The following is a 16,582-nucleotide window of genomic DNA, read 5'->3' on the forward strand; positions in this document are numbered from 1 at the left end:
TGGGGATATGGGGGGGATGGGGGGGATAGGGGGGAATATGGGGAGGATAGGGGTGGAGATGGGGGGGAATGGGGATGGGGGGGATGGGGGGATAGGGGTGGGGGAATGGGGAGGCAATGGGGGGGGATGGGGAATGGGGATCATGGGGATGGGGGGAATGGGGATCAGGGATGGGGGGGATGGGGATCGTGGGGATCAGGAATGGGAATGGGGGAATGGGGATCGCGGGGTGGGGATGGGGATAGGGTGATGGGGATCATGGGGATAGGGAATGGGGATCATGGGGATCAGGATGGGGGGGGAATGGGGATCATGGGATAGGGGATGGGGATCATGGGGATAGGGAATGGGGATCATGGGGTGGGAATGGGGATTGTGGGGATCATGGGGATCAGGATGGGGGGGAATGGGGATCATGGGTATTGGGATGGGGAGGAATGGGGATCGGGAATGGGGGAATGGGGGTCGGGAATAGGGATCATGGGGTGGGGATGGGGATTGGGAATGGGGGGGAATGGGGATAGGGAATGGGGATCCGGATAGGGAGGGAATTGGGATCCTGGGATAGGGAATGGGGATCCCAGGGTGGGAATGGAGTCCCTAGGGGTGGAATGGTGTTCCTGGGGGTGGGAATGGTGCTCCCAGGATGGGGGATTGACAGCGGGACTCATGGCATGGGGGGAGTTTGGATCCCCGGGGCATGGGGCAGGACCCATGGGATCATGGAGCAGCATTCCCGGGTCTGGGAATGGCATTCCCAGGAGCAGGGAGCAGCGTTCCCAGCCAGGGATGTGGGGAGGGGGGGGATCCCTGCGATCTCGGGTGGGATACATGGGATGGGGGGGGAAGGATCCTGGGATTGGGGGCAGTGGGGGGTCAATGGGGTGTTACTTGGGGGGCAGGGGGGTCCACGCTGCCTCAGGACCTGACCCCCCCCCCCCCCCAGGTTGTGGATCTGCTGAACCAGGCAGCGCTGCTCAGCTCCGACTCCAAGATCACCCTGCTCAGACAGGTGGGGATGGGGGGGACCCCACATGGACACCCCCATGTGGACACCCCCTATGGACACCCCCTATGGACACCCCCTATGGACACCCCCTATGGACACCCCCCTATGGACACCCCCCTATGGACACCCCCACATGGACACCCCCCTATGGACACCCCCCTATGGACACCCCCACATGGACACCCCCCTATGGACAGCCCCCCATGGACACCCCCTATGGACCACCCCTATGGACACCCCCTATGGACACCCCCCTATGGACACCCCCACATGGACACCCCCCCCATGGACACCCCCCATGGACCCCCCCACATGGACACCCCCCCCATGGACACCCCCATGGACACCCCCCTATGGACACCCCCACATGGACACCCCCCTATGGACACCCCCACATGGACACCCCCTATGGACACCCCCCTATGGACACCCCCCACATGGACACCCCCACATGGACACCCCCCCCATGGACACCCCCATGGACACCCCCCCCATGGACACCCCCACATGGACACCCCCCCCATGGACACCCCCATGGACACCCCCCCCATGGACACCCCCCCATAGACCCCCCCCTCCCATGGAAACCCCCGCCATGTATTCCCCCCCCCATGGACACCCCCCCCATGGACCTCACCCCCCATGGACTTCACCCCCCCATGGACACCCCCACATGGAGCCACCCCCCCTCATGGACATCCCTCCATGGACACCCCCTATTGACCCCCCCTTCAGGGAACCACCCCATGAACCCCCCCCATGGACACCCCCTCATGGCCTCCCGCCATTGACCCCCTCCCATGGAACCCCCCCATGGACCCCCCACCATGAACCCACCCATGAGCCCACCAATGGATCCCCCCCATGGCCTCCCCCCATAGACCACCCCATGGACCCCCCACTATGGATCCCCCCCATGGACACTCCCCTCATGGATCCCCCCCCGTGGACCCCCCCCACCTCCCACCATGAACCCCCCTCCATGGACTTCCTCATGGACCCCCCCCCCCACCCCCATGGACCCCCCCATGGACACTGCCCCCCATAGACCCCCCTCCCATGGACTTCCCCATTGACCCACTCCCCCATTAACCCCCCATTAACCCCCCATGGACCCCCCCCCATGGACTTCCCCATTGACCCACTCCCCCCATGGACCCCCCCATGGACCCCCCCATGGACCCCCCCATGGACACTCCCCCCCAATAGACCCCCCTCCCATGGACTTCCCCATGGACCCACTCCCCCCATTAACCCCCCATGGACCCCCCATGAACACTCCCCCCATAGACCCCCTCCCATGGACTTCCCCATTGATCCACTCCCCCCATTAACCCCCCATGGACCCCCCCCATGGACACTCCCCCCATAGACCCCCCCTCCCATGGACTTCCCCATTGACCCGCTCCCCCCCATTAACCCCCCATGGACCCCCCCATGGACACTCTCCCCATAGACCCCCCCTCCCATGGACTTCCCCATGGACCCACTCCCCCCATTAACCCCCCGTGGACCCCCCCATGGACACTGCCCCCATAGACCCCCCTCCCATGGACTTCCCCATTGACCCACTCCCCCCATTAACCCCCCATGGACCCCCCCCATGGACACTGCCCCCCCATAGACCCCCCTCCCATGGACTTCCCCATTGATCCACTCCCCCCATTAACCCCCCATGGACCCCCCCATGGACACTCCCCCCCATAGACCCCCCTCCATGGACTTCCCCATTGACCCGCTCCCCCCATTAACCCCCATGGACCCCCCCATGGACACTCTCCCCATAGACCCCCCCTCCCATGGACTTCCCCATGGACCCGCTCCCCCCATTAACCCCCCATGGACTTCCCATGGGCCACCCCATGGACACTCCCCCCATAGACCCCCCTCCCATGGACTTCCCCATTGACCCACTCCCCCCATTAACCCCCCGTGGACTTCCCCATGGACCACCCCCCATGGACACTCCCCCCCATAGACCCCCCTCCCATGGACTTCCCCATGGACCCAATCCCCCCATTAACCCCCATGGACCCCCCCCATGGACACTGACCCATAGACCCCCCTCCCATGGACTTCCCCATGGACCCGCTCCCCCCATTAACCCCCCATGGACTCCCCCCATGGACCCCCCATGGACACTGCCCCCATAGACCCCCCCTCCCATGGACTTCCCCATTGACCCACTCCCCCATTAACCCCCCATTAACCCCCCATGGACCCCCCCATGGACACTCCCCCCATAGACCCCCCCTCCCATGGACTTCCCCATGGACCCGCCTCCCCCATTAACCCCCCATGGACTCCCCCCATGGACCCCCCCATGGACACTGCCCCCATAGACCCCCCCTCCCATGGACTTCCCCATTGACCCACTCCCCCCATTAACCCCTGGACCCCCCCCATGGACCCCCCCCATGGACACTCCCCCATAGACCCCCCTCCCATGGACTTCCCCATGGACCCACTCCCCCCATTAACCCCCCATTAACCCCCCATGGACCCCCCCATGGACCCCCCTCCCATGGACTTCCCCATTGACCCACTCCCCCCATTAACCCCCCATGGACCCCCCCATGGACACTCCCCCCATAGACCCCCCCTCCCATGGACTTCCCATTGACCCACTCCCCCCATTAACCCCCCATGGACTTCCCCATGGACAGCCCCCCCCTCCCATGGATACCCCCCCCCATGTCCCATCGTGTCCCTTCCGTTCCGCATCCAGGTCCAGGAGCTGATCATCAACAAGGATCCCACTTTACTGGATAACTTCCTGGATGTGAGGGATGGGATTGGGATGGATCCAGGGGGATACTGGGGGGGAATGGGGCTGGGGTGGAGCTGGGAATGATGGGATGGATCCAGGGATGGATGGGGGGGGGCTGGGAATGCTGGGATGGATCCAGGGGGATACTGGGATGGATGGGATGGGTCTGGGAATGCTGGGAATGGGTTTGGGATGGATCTGGGAATGCTGGGATGGGTCTGGGATAGGTTTGGGATGGATCTGGGAATGCTGGGAGGCATTTGGGGTGGTTGGGATGGATCTAGGATAGGTTTGGGATGGATCTGGGAATGCTGGGATGGATCTGGGGTGGTTGGGGTGGATCTAGGATAGGTTTGGGATAGATCTGGGAATGCTGGGATGGATCTGGGGTGGTGGGGATGGATCTGGGATAGGTTTGGGGATGGATCTGTGGTAGTTGGGATGGATCTAGGATAGGTTTGGGATAGATCTGGGAATGCTGGGAGGGATCTGGGATAGGTTTGGGATGGATCTGGGGTGGTTGGGATGGATCTGGGGAGGTTTGGGATGGATCAGGGGTGGTTGGGATGGATCTGGGGTGGTCTGGGATGGATCAGGGGTGGTTGGGATGGATCTGGGAGGTTTGGGATGGATCAGGGGTGGTTGGGATGGATCTGGGGTGGTCTGGGATGGATCAGGGGTGGTTGGGATGGATCTGGGATAGGTTTGGGATGGATCTGGGAATGCTGGGATGGATCAGGGGTGGTTGGGATGGATCTAGGATAGGTTTGGGATGGATCAGGGGTGGTTGGGATGGATCTAGGATAGGTTTGGGATGGATCTGGGAATGCTGGGATGGATCAGGGGTGGTCTGGGATGGATCAGGGGTGGTTGGGATGGATCTAGGATAGGTTTGGGATGGATCTGGGAATGCTGGGATGGATCTGGGGTGGTTGGGATGGATCTAGGATAGGTTTGGGATGGATCAGGGGTGGTTGGGATGGATCTAGGATAGGTTTGGGATGGATCAGGGGTGGTTGGGATGGATCTGGGGTGGTTGGGATGGAAGGGGGGGTTGGGATGGATCCGGGATGGGGTTGGGATGGATGGGGGGGGGGTTGGGATGGCTCCACCCTGTCCCTGCCCCCCCCCCCCCCAGGAGATCATCGCGTTCCAAGCGGACAAATCCATCGAGGTGCGCAAGTTCGTGGTGGGCTTCATCGAGGAGGCTTGGTAAGGGGAGGGGGGAGGAACCCCAGGGTGGTGCTGAGCACCCATGGGTGCCCCCCACCCACACCTGCCTCCCCTCCCCCCCCCCGACACCCCACAGCAAGCGGGACATCGAGCTGCTGCTGAAGCTCATCGCCAACCTCAACATGCTCCTCAAGGACGAGAACGTCAACGTGGTCAAGAAGGCCATCCTGACCATGACCCAGCTCTACAGGGTGGCCCTGCAGGTACCGCACCCATGGGTGCTGAGCGGGGGGCCCATGGGTGTCGGGGGTTCCTTTGGATGCCAATGGAGCAGCTGTGGGTGCTCGGAGGAGCACCTTTGGGTGGTGGAGGGGGGCCCTGCGCCTGCTTCTAAGGGCTCCTTTGGGTGCTCGGGGGTGTATTTGGGTGCTGGAATGAGGGCCTTTGGGTGCCGATGGAGCAGCTTTGGGTGCTGGAAGGGAGCAGCTTTGAATGCTGTTGGGCACCTTTGGGTGCTGTTGAGCCCATTTGTGTGCCATCGAGGCCCTTTGGGTGCCTTTCGGCACCTTTAGGTACTGGAAGGAGCACCTTTGGGTGCTGTTGAGCTCCTTTGGGTGCCATTGACCCCTTTTGAGTGCCATTGACCAACTTTGGGTACCATTGACCAACTTTGGGTACCATTGACCCCTTTTGGGTACCATTGACCCCCTTTGGGTACCATTGACCCCTTTTGGGTACCATTGACCCCCTTTGGGTGCCATTGACCCCCATTGGGTACCATTGACCCCCCATGGGTGCCCTTGTCCCCCTTTGGGTGCCATTGACCCCTTTTGGGTACCATTGAACTGCTTTGGGTACCATTGACCCCCTTTGGGTACCATTGACCCTCTTTGCATACCATTGACCCCATTTTGAGTACCATTGACCCCTTTTGGGTCCCATTGAGCCCCTTTGGATACCAATGACCCCCTTTGGGTACCATTTACTCCCTTTGGTGCCATTGACCCTCTTTGGGTACCATTGACCCCTTTTGGGTCCCATTGAGCCCCTTTGGATACCAATGACCCCCTTTGGGTACCATTTACTCCCTTTGGGTGCCATTGACACCCTTTGGGTACCATTGACCAGCTTTGGGTACCATTGACCAACTTTGGGTACTCTTGACCCCTTTTGGGTACCATTGGCCCCCTGTGGCTACCATTGACTCCCTTTGGGTACCATTGACCCTCTTTGGGTACCATTGACCCCCTTTGGGTACCATTGACCAACTTTGGATACCATTGACCCCCTTTGGGTGCCCTTGTCCCCCCATGGGTGCCATTGACCCCCCGTGGATGTCCCCGTGTCCCCCCGCGCAGTGGATGGTGAAGTCGCGGGTGCTGAGCGAGCTGCAGGAGGCCTGCTGGGAGCTCATCACCTCCATGGCCTCGGACATCCTGCTCCTGCTCGACTCGGACAACGACGGCATCCGCACGCACGCCATCAAGTTCGTCGAGGGCCTCATCATCACCCTCTCGCCCCGCGGCGCCGACTCCGACGTGCCCAAGCGCCACGAGGGAGACATCAGCCTCGAGAAGGTGCCCAGGGACCACCCCTACATCAAGTACAGTGAGTGCGGGCCGGGGGCCTCCCAGCGACCTATGGGGACCCCTCACATCCTCCTCATGTCCATCAGGGTCCTCCCAGCACCCTTAAGGGACCCATCAAGGGCCTCTTGGTGCCCATCAAGGGCCTCCCAGCACCCTTTAGGGACCCATCAGGGTCCTCTTGGTGTCCATCAGGGTCCTCTCAGCACCCTTTAGGGACCCATCAAGGTCCTCTTGGTGTCCATCAGGGTCCTCCCAGCACCCTTTAGGGACCCATCAAGGTCCTCTTGGTGCACATCAGGGTCCTCCCAGCACCCTTTAGGGACCCACCAAGGTCTCTTGGTGCCCATCAAGGGCCTCCCAGCACCCTTTAGGGACCCATCAAGGTCCTCTTGGTGTCCATCAAGGGCCTCTCAGCACGCTTTAAGGACCCATCAAGGTCCTCCCAGCACCCTTTAGGGACCCATCCAGGTCCTCTTGGTGTCCACCAAGGTCCTCCCAGCACCCTTTAGGGACCCATCAAGGTCCTCTTGGTGTCCACCAAGGTCCTCCCAGCACCTTTTAGGGACCCATCAAGGTCCTCCTGGTGCCCATCAGGGTCCTCCCAGGACCCTTTAGGGACCCATCAGGTCCTCCTGGTGCCCCTAGGATCCTGTTAGTGCCCATCAGGGTCCTCCCAGCACCCTTTAAGGACCCCTCAGGTCCTCTTGGTGCCCCTCAGGGTCCCTTTAGTGCCCCTCAGGGTCCCTTTAGTGCCCCTCAGGCTCCCTTGAGTGCCCCTCAGGCTCCCTTTAGTGCCCCTCAGGATCCCTTTAGTGCCCCTCAGGCTCCCTTTAGTGCCCCTCAGGCTCCCTTTAGTGCCCCTCAGGATCCCTTTAGTGCCCCTCAGGGTCCCTTTAGTGCCCCTCAGGCTCCCTTTAGTGCCCCTCAGGATCCCTTTAGTGCCCCTCAGGGTCCCTTTAGTGCCCCTCAGGATCCCTTTAGTGCCCCTCAGGGTCCCTTTAGTGCCCCTCAGGCTCCCTTTATTGCCCCTCAGGGTCCCTTTAGTGCCCCTCAGGGTCCCTTTATTGCCCCTCAGAATCCCTTTAGTGCCCCTCAGGCTCCCTTTAGTGCCCCTCAGGATCCCTTTAGTGCCCCTCAGGCTCCCTTTAGTGCCCCTCAGGGTCCCTTTAGTGCCCCTCAGGATCCCTTTAGTGCCCCTCAGGATCCCTTTAGTGCCCCTCAGGGTCCCTTTAGTGCCCCTCAGGCTCCCTTTAGTGCCCCTCAGGATCCCTTTAGTGCCCCTCAGGGTCCCTTTAGTGCCCCTCAGGCTCCCTTTAGTGCCCCTCAGGATCCCTTTAGTGCCCCTCAGGGTCCCTTTAGTGCCCCTCAGGCTCCCTTTAGTGCCCCTCAGGCTCCCTTTATTGCCCCTCAGGCTCCCTTTAATGCCCCTCAGGCTCCCTTTAGTGCCCCTCAGGATCCCTTTAGTGCCCCTCAGGCTCCCTTTAATGCCCCTCAGGGTCCCTTTAGTGCCCCTCAGGGTCCCTTTAGTGCCCCTCAGGCTCCCTTTAGTGCCCCTCAGGATCCCTTTAGTGCCCCTCAGGCTCCCTTTAGTGCCCCTCAGGATCCCTTTAGTGCCCCTCAGGGTCCCTTTAGTGCCCCTCAGGGTCCCTTTAGTGCCCCTCAGGCTCCCATTAGTGCCCCTCAGGATCCCTTTAGTGCCCCTCAGGGTCCCTTTAGTGCCCCTCAGGCTCCCTTTAGTGCCCCTCAGGGTCCCTTTAGTGCCCCTCAGGATCCCTTTAGTGCCCCTCAGGCTCCCTTTAGTGCCCCTCAGGATCCCTTTAGTGCCCCTCAGGATCCCTTTAGTGCCCCTCAGGCTCCCTTTAATGCCCCTCAGGGTCCCTTTAGTGCCCCTCAGGGTCCCTTTAGTGCCCCTCAGGCTCCCTTTAGTGCCCCTCAGGATCCCTTTAGTGCCCATCAGGGTCCTCCCAGCACCCTTTAAGGACCCCTCAGATCCTCCTGGTGCCCATCAGGCTCCCTTTAGTGCCCCTCAGGCTCCCTTTAGTGCCCCTCAGGGTCCCTTTAATTCCCCTCAGGATCCCTTTAGTGCCCATCAGGGTCCTCCCAGCTCCCTCTGGTGCCCCTCAGGTCCTTCTGGTGCCCACTGGATCCTGTTGGAGCCCATCATGGTTCTCTCAGCACCCTTTAGGGACCCCTCAGGTCCTCTTGGTGCCCCTCAGGATCCCTTTAGTGCCCCTCAGGATCCCTTTAGTGCCCATCAGGGTCCTCCCAGCACCCTTTAAGGACCCCTTAGGTCCTTCAGGTGCCCCTCAGGCTCCATTTAGTGCCCCTCAGGGTCCTTCCAGCACCCTTTAAGGACCCCTCAGATCCTCCTGGTGCCCATCAGGCTCCCTTTAGTGCCCCTCAGGATCCCTTTAGTGCCCCTCAGGATCCCTTTAGTGCCCCTCAGGGTCCCTTTAGTGCCCCTCAGGCTCCCTTTAGTGCCCCTCAGGCTCCCTTTAGTGCCCCTCAGGATCCCTTTAGTGCCTCTCAGGGTCCCTTTAGTGCCCCTCAGGCTCCCTTTAGTGCCCCTCAGGATCCCTTTAGTGCCCCTCAGGATCCCTTTAGTGCCCCTCAGGATCCCTTTAGTGCCCCTCAGGGTCCCTTTAGTGCCCCTCAGGATCCCTTTAGTGCCCCTCAGGATCCCTTTAGTGCCCCTCAGGCTCCCTTTAGTGCCCCTCAGGATCCCTTTAATGCCCCTCAGGTCCTCGTGGTGCCCCTCAGGCTCCCTTTAGTGCCCCTCAGGCTCCCTTTAGTGCCCCTCAGGCTCCCTTTAGTGCCCCTCAGGATCCCTTTAGTGCCCCTCAGGATCCCTTTAGTGCCCCTCAGGATCCCTTTAGTGCCCCTCAGGATCCCTTTAGTGCCCCTCAGGCTCCCTTTAGTGCCCCTCAGGATCCCTTTAGTGCCCCTCAGGGTCCCTTTAGTGCCCCTCAGGGTCCCTTTAGTGCCCCTCAGGCTCCCATTAGTGCCCCTCAGGATCCCTTTAGTGCCCCTCAGGGTCCCTTTAGTGCCCCTCAGGCTCCCTTTAGTGCCCCTCAGGGTCCCTTTAGTGCCCCTCAGGATCCCTTTAGTGCCCCTCAGGCTCCCTTTAGTGCCCCTCAGGATCCCTTTAGTGCCCCTCAGGATCCCTTTAGTGCCCCTCAGGCTCCCTTTAATGCCCCTCAGCGTCCCTTTAGTGCCCCTCAGGGTCCCTTTAGTGCCCCTCAGGCTCCCTTTAGTGCCCCTCAGGATCCCTTTAGTGCCCATCAGGGTCCTCCCAGCACCCTTTAAGGACCCCTCAGATCCTCCTGGTGCCCATCAGGCTCCCTTTAGTGCCCCTCAGGCTCCCTTTAGTGCCCCTCAGGGTCCCTTTAATTCCCCTCAGGATCCCTTTAGTGCCCATCAGGGTCCTCCCAGCTCCCTCTGGTGCCCCTCAGGTCCTTCTGGTGCCCACTGGATCCTGTTGGAGCCCATCATGGTTCTCTCAGCACCCTTTAGGGACCCCTCAGGTCCTCTTGGTGCCCCTCAGGATCCCTTTAGTGCCCCTCAGGATCCCTTTAGTGCCCATCAGGGTCCTCCCAGCACCCTTTAAGGACCCCTTAGGTCCTTCAGGTGCCCCTCAGGCTCCATTTAGTGCCCCTCAGGGTCCTTCCAGCACCCTTTAAGGACCCCTCAGATCCTCCTGGTGCCCATCAGGCTCCCTTTAGTGCCCCTCAGGATCCCTTTAGTGCCCCTCAGGATCCCTTTAGTGCCCCTCAGGGTCCCTTTAGTGCCCCTCAGGCTCCCTTTAGTGCCCCTCAGGCTCCCTTTAGTGCCCCTCAGGATCCCTTTAGTGCCTCTCAGGGTCCCTTTAGTGCCCCTCAGGCTCCCTTTAGTGCCCCTCAGGATCCCTTTAGTGCCTCTCAGGGTCCCTTTAGTGCCCCTCAGGCTCCCTTTAGTGCCCCTCAGGGTCCCTTTAGTGCCCCTCAGGGTCCCTTTAGAGCCCCTCAGGGTCCCTTTAGTGCCCCTCAGGCTCCCTTTAGTGCCTCTCAGGGTCCCTTTAGTGCCCCTCAGGCTCCCTTTAGTGCCCCTCAGGATCCCTTTAGTGCCTCTCAGGGTCCCTTTAGTGCCCCTCAGGCTCCCTTTAGTGCCTCTCAGGGTCCCTTTAGTGCCCCTCAGGCTCCCTTTAGTGCCCCTCAGGCTCCCTTTAGTGCCCCTCAGGATCCCTTTAGTGCCCCTCAGGCTCCCTTTAGTGCCCCTCAGGATCCCTTTAGTGCCCCTCAGGCTCCCTTTAGTGCCCCTCAGGCTCCCTTTATTGCCCCTCAGGATCCCTTTAGTGCCCCTCAGGCTCCCTTTAGTGCCCCTCAGGCTCCCTTTATTGCCCCTCAGGATCCCTTTAGTGCCCCTCAGGCTCCCTTTAGTGCCCCTCAGGCTCCCTTTATTGCCCCTCAGGATCCCTTTAGTGCCCCTCAGGGTCCCTTTAGTGCCCCTCAGGCTCCCTTTAGTGCCCCTCAGGCTCCCTTTAGTGCCCCTCAGGGTCCCTTTAGTGCCCCTCAGGATCCCTTTAGTGCCCCTCAGGCTCCCTTTAGTGCCCCTCAGGCTCCCTTTATTGCCCCTCAGGATCCCTTTAGTGCCCCTCAGGGTCCCTTTAGTGCCCCTCAGGGTCCCTTTATTGCCCCTCAGGGTCCCTTTAGTGCCCCTCAGGATCCCTTTAGTGCCCCTCAGGCTCCCTTTAGTGCCCCTCAGGGTCCCTTTAGTGCCCCTCAGGCTCCCTTTAGTGCCCCTCAGGGTCCCTTTAGTGCCCCTCAGGCTCCCTTTAGTGCCCCTCAGGGTCCCTTTAGTGCCCCTCAGGTCCCTTTAGTGCCCCTCAGGCTCCCTTTAGTGCCCCTCAGGGTCCCTTTAGTGCCCCTCAGGCACCCTTTAGTGCCCCTCAGGCTCCCTTTATTGCCCCTCAGGGATCCCTTTAGTGCCCCTCAGGCTCCCTTTAGTGCCCCTCAGGCTCCCTTTAGTGCCCCTCAGGTTCCCTTTAGTGCCCCTCAGGGTCCCTTTAGTGCCCCTCAGGCTCCCTTTAGTGCCCCTCAGGGTCCCTTTAGTGCTCCTCAGGCTCCCTTTAGTGCCCCTCAGGATCCCTTTAGTGCCCCTCAGGCTCCCTTTAGTGCCCCTCAGGCTCCCTTTAGTGCCCCTCAGGGTCCCTTTAGTGCCCCTCAGGTCCCTTTAGTGCCCCTCAGGCTCCCTTTAGTGCCCCTCAGGATCCCTTTAGTGCCCCTCAGGATCCCTTTAGTGCCCCTCAGGATCCCTTTAATGCCCCTCAGGGTCCCTTTAGTGCCCCTCAGGATCCCTTTAGTGCCCCTCAGGGTCCCTTTAGTGCCCCTCAGGATCCCTTTAGTGCCCCTCAGGCTCCCTTTAGTGCCCCTCAGGATCCCTTTAGTGCCCCTCAGGATCCCTTTAGTGCCCCTCAGGGTCCCTTTAGTGCCCCTCAGGATCCCTTTAGTGCCCCTCAGGGTCCCTTTAGTGCCCCTCAGGGTCCCTTTAGTGCCCCTCAGGGTCCCTTTAGTGCCCCTCAGGATCCCTTTAGTGCCCCTCAGGGTCCCTTTAGTGCCCCTCAGGGTCCCTTTAGTGCCCCTCAGGGTCCCTTTAGTGCCCCTCAGGGTCCCTTTAGTGCCCCTCAGGATCCCTTTAGTGCCCCTCAGGGTCCCTTTAGTGCCCCTCAGGGTCCCTTTAGTGCCCCTCAGGCTCCCTTTAGTGCCCCTCAGGGTCCCTTTAGTGCCCCTCAGGCTCCCTTTAGTGCCCCTCAGGCTCCCTTTAGTGCCCCTCAGGTTCCCTTTAGTGCCCCACGTGCTGTGTGTCCGTGCAGCGGCGCTGTGGGAGGAGGGCAGGGCGGCCCTGGAGCAGCTCCTCAAGTTCATGGTGCACCCGGCCATCTCCAGCATCAACCTCACGGCCGCGCTCGGCTCCTTGGCCACCATCGCCAGGCAGAGACCCATGTTCATGGCCGAGGTCATCCAGGCCTACGAGACACTGCACGGTGAGACCCAGCCCCACGGCGTGGGGCACGGAGCACCACGGGGATGGAGCCCCATGGGGATGGGGTATGGAGCTCTATGGGGATGGGGTATGGAGCTCTATGGGGATGGGGCATCGAGCCCTACGGGGATGGAGCCCCATGGGGATGGGGTATGGAGCTCTATGGGGATGGGGTATGGAGCTCTATGGGGATGGGGTATGGAGACTTATGGGGATGGGGTATGGAGCTCTATGGGGATGGGGCACTGAGCCCTATGGGGATGGGGTGTGGAGCCCTATGGGGATGGGGTATGGAGCCCCACGGGGATGGGGTATGGAGACTTATGGGGATGGGGTATGGAGCTCTATGGGGATGGGGCACAGAGCCCCACGGGGATGGAGCCCCATGGGGATGGGGTATGGAGCTCTATGGGGATGGGGCACAGAGCCCCATGGGGATGGGGTATGGAGCTCTATGGGGATGGGGCACAGAGCCCCATGGGGATGGGGTATGGAGCTCTATGGGGATGGGGCACGGAGCCCCACGGGGATGGAGCCCCATGGGGATGGGGTATGGAGCTCTATGGGGATGGGGCACAGAGCCCCATGGGGATGGGGTATGGAGCTCTATGGGGATGGGGCACAGAGCCCCATGGGGATGGGGTATGGAGCTCTATGGGGATGGGGCACGGAGCCCCACGGGGATGGAGCCCCATGGGGATGGGGTATGGAGCTCTATGGGGATGGGGCACAGAGCCCCATGGGGATGGGGTATGGAGCTCTATGGGGATGGGGCACGGAGCCCCACGGGGATGGAGCCCCATGGGGATGGGGTATGGAGCTCTATGGGGATGGGGCACAGAGCCCCATGGGGATGGGGTATGGAGCTCTATGGGGATGGGGCATGGAGCCCCACGGGGATGGAGCCCCACGGGGATGGGGTGTGGAGCTCTAAGGGGATGGGGTGTGGAGCCCCACGGGGATGGGGTATGGAGCCCCATGGGGATGGGGTGTGGAGCTCTATGGGGATGGGGTATGGAGCCCTATGGGGATGAAATGTGCTGTCCTATGGGGATGAGGTATGGAGCCCCATGGTGATGGAGCATGGAGCCCCATGGGGATGGGGCATGGAGCCCTATGGGGATGGAGCATGGAGCCCTATGGGGATGAAGTGTGGTGTCCTATGGGGATGGGGTATGGAGCCCTATGGGGATGGGGTATGGAGCCCCACAGGGATGGGGTATGGAGCCCTATGGGGATGGGGCATGGAGCCCCACAAGGATTGGGTATGGAGCCCTATGGGGATGGGGTATGGAGACTTATGGGGATGGGGTATGGAGCCCTATGGGGATGGGGCACGTAGCCCCACGGGGATGGAGCCCCATGGGGATGGGGTATGGAGCTCTATGGGGATGGGGTATGGAGACTTACGGGGATGGGGTATGGAGCCCTATGGGGATGGGGCACGGAGCCCCACGGGGATGGGGTGTGGAGCACTATGGGGATGCGGTATGGAGACTTAGGGGGATGGGGTATGGAGCTCTATGGGGATGGGGCACGGAGCCCCACAGGGATGGGGTATGGGGCCCCATGGGGTTGGGGTATGGAGCCCCACAGGGATGGGGTATGGAGCTCTATGGGGATGGGGTATGGAGCCCCATGGGGATGGAGCATGGAGCCCTATGGGGATGAAGTGTGGTGTCCTCTGGGGATGGGACATGGAGCCCTATGGGGATGGAGCATGGAGCCCTATGGGGATGAAGTGTGGTGTCCTATGGGGATGGGACATGGAGCCCTATGGGGATGGAGCCCTACCCATGGGGATGGAGCCCTATGGCCCCCATGGGGATGGAGCCCTATGGGAATGGAGCCCTATGGGGATGGAGCATGGACCCTCTGTGTCCCCTCACTCTTGCCCCCCTCGCAGCCAACCTGCCCCCCACGCTGGCCAAGTCTCAGGTGAGCAGCGTACGCAAGAACCTGAAGCTTCACCTGCTGAGCATCCTGCGGCACCCGTCCTCGGGGGACTTCCAGCCCCAGATCACCACCCTGCTCGTGGACCTGGGCACCCAACAGGCCGAGATCGCCCGCAGCATGCCCAGCCCCAGGGACGCCCGCAAGCGGCCCCGCGACGAGCCCGACGCTGCCCTCAAGAAGATGAAGATAGGTGAGGAAAGTTGGGGGGGGGGGGAGTGATGGGGGCACCTGGGGTTGGGCTGGTGGCCAGCAGGGGCCTCCTGGGGACCTCTTGGTGCTCATCAGGGTCCTGGTGCCCTTTTGGTGCCCAGCAGGGGCCTTCTTGGTGCCCATCAGGGGGTCTCCAGGGTCCTCCTGGTGTCCTCTTGGTGCCCATCAGGGGGTATTCAGTGTCCTGGTGCCCATCAGGGTCCTCCTAGTGCCCTCTTGGTGCCCATCAGGGGCCTCCTGGGGTCCTCTTGGTGCCCATCAGGGTCCTCTTGGTGCCCATCAGGGGCCTTCTGGTGCCCATCAGGGGCCTTCTGGTTCCCTCTTGGTGCCCATCAGGGTCCTCTTGGTGCCCATCAGGGTCCTCCTGGTGCCCATCAGGGTCCTTCTGGGGCCTTCTTGATGCCCATCAGGGGCCTCCTGGGGCCCTCTTGATGCCCATCAGGGGCCTCCTGGTGCCCTCTTGGTGCTCATCAGGGTCCTGGTGCCCTTTTGGTGCCCATCAGGGGCTTCCTGGGGCCCTCTTGGTGCCCATCAGGGTCCTTCTGGTGCCCATCAGGGTCCTCTTGGTGCCCATCAGGGGGTCTCCAGTGTCCTCCTGGTGTCCATCAGGGCCCTCCTGGTGCCCATCAGGGGGTCTCCAGTGTCCTGGTGCCCATCAGGGTCCTTCTGGGGCCTTCTTGGTGCCCATCGGGGGTCTCCAGGGTCCTTCTGGTGCCCTCTTGGTGCCCATCAGGGGCCTCCTGGTGCCCATCAGGGGGTCTCCAGTGTCCTCCTGGTGCCCATCAGGGTCCTTCTGGTGCCCTCTTGGTGACCATCAGGGTCCTCCTGGTGCCCATCAGGGTCCTCCTGGTGCCTATCAGGGTCCTTCTGGTGCCCTCTTGGTGCCCATCAGTCTCCTCCTGGTGCCCATCAGGGTCCTTCTGTTGCCCATCAGGGTCCTTCTGTTGCCCTCTTGGTGCTCATCAGGGTCCTGGTGCCCTTTTGGTGCCCATCAGGGGCCTCCTGGGGCCTTCTTGGTGCCCATCAGGGGGTCTCCAGGGTCCTCCTGGTGTCCTCTTGGTGCCCATCAGGGTCCTCTTGGTGCCCATCAGGGTCCTCTTGGTGCCCATCAGGGGGTCTCCAGTGTCCTGGTGCCCATCAGGGTCCTTCTGGGGCCTTCTTGGTGCCCATCGGGGGTCTCCAGGGTCCTTCTGGTGCCCTCTTGGTGCCCATCAGGGTCCTCCTGTTGCCCATCAGGGTCCTTCTGGTGCCCTCTTGGTGCCCATCACGGTCCTGGTGCCCTCTTGGTGCCCAGCAAGGGCTTCCTGGTGTCCATCAGGGTCCTGGTGCCCTTTTGGTGCCCATCAGGGGCTTCCTGGGGCCCTCTTGGTGCCCATCAGGGTCCTCTTGGTGCCCATCAGGGTCCTTCTGGTGCCCAGCAAGGGCTTTGGTGCCCATCAGTGTCCTGGTGCCCTCTTGGTGCCCAGCAAGGGCTTCCTGGTGTCCATCAGGGTCCTTCTGGTGCCCTCTTGGTGCCCATCAGGGTCCTCCTGGTGCCCATCAATGGCTTCCAGTGCCCTCCTGGTGTCCATCAGGGTCCTCTTGGTGCCCATCAGGGTCCCCCTGGTGCCCATCAATGGCTTCCAGTGCCCTCCTGGTGCCCATCAGGGTCCTCTTGGTGCCCATCAGGGTCCTCTCGGTGCCCATCAGGGTCCTCCAGTGCCCTCCTGGTGCCCATCAGGGTCCTCTTGGTGCCCATCAGGGTCCTCCAGTGCCCTCCTGGTGCCCATCAAGGTCCTCTCGGTGCCCATCATGGTCCTCCAGTGCCCTCCTGGTGTCCATCAGGGTCCTCTTGGTGTCCATCAGGGTCCTCTTGGT

General features: G+C 61.8%; 1 protein-coding gene across 1 annotated transcript in view; it reads left to right on the forward strand.

Annotated features, from left to right (window-relative positions):
• Positions 1 to 930: 930 nt before the first annotated feature.
• Positions 931 to 16,582, forward strand: part of SYMPK (symplekin scaffold protein) — a gene marked incomplete at its 3' end in the record, with an annotated part of 31,482 nt that continues 15,830 nt past the window's right edge. Inside the window, exons 1-7 of the mRNA XM_061444066.1 lie at positions 931 to 1,012; positions 3,738 to 3,791; positions 4,918 to 4,991; positions 5,089 to 5,215; positions 6,311 to 6,560; positions 12,390 to 12,560; positions 14,466 to 14,705. Coding sequence (XP_061300050.1) covers positions 5,135 to 5,215; positions 6,311 to 6,560; positions 12,390 to 12,560; positions 14,466 to 14,705 — 742 coding nt within the window. The remainder of the gene's footprint in view (positions 1,013 to 3,737; positions 3,792 to 4,917; positions 4,992 to 5,088; positions 5,216 to 6,310; positions 6,561 to 12,389; positions 12,561 to 14,465; positions 14,706 to 16,582) is intronic.

This window comes from Pezoporus flaviventris, unplaced genomic scaffold, assembly GCF_033815535.1.
Source record: "Pezoporus flaviventris isolate CSIRO_AGI_PZ_B2104156 unplaced genomic scaffold, CSIRO_AGI_Pfla_v1 ptg000660l, whole genome shotgun sequence".
In the NCBI taxonomy this organism is placed as follows: domain Eukaryota; kingdom Metazoa; phylum Chordata; class Aves; order Psittaciformes; family Psittacidae; genus Pezoporus; species Pezoporus flaviventris.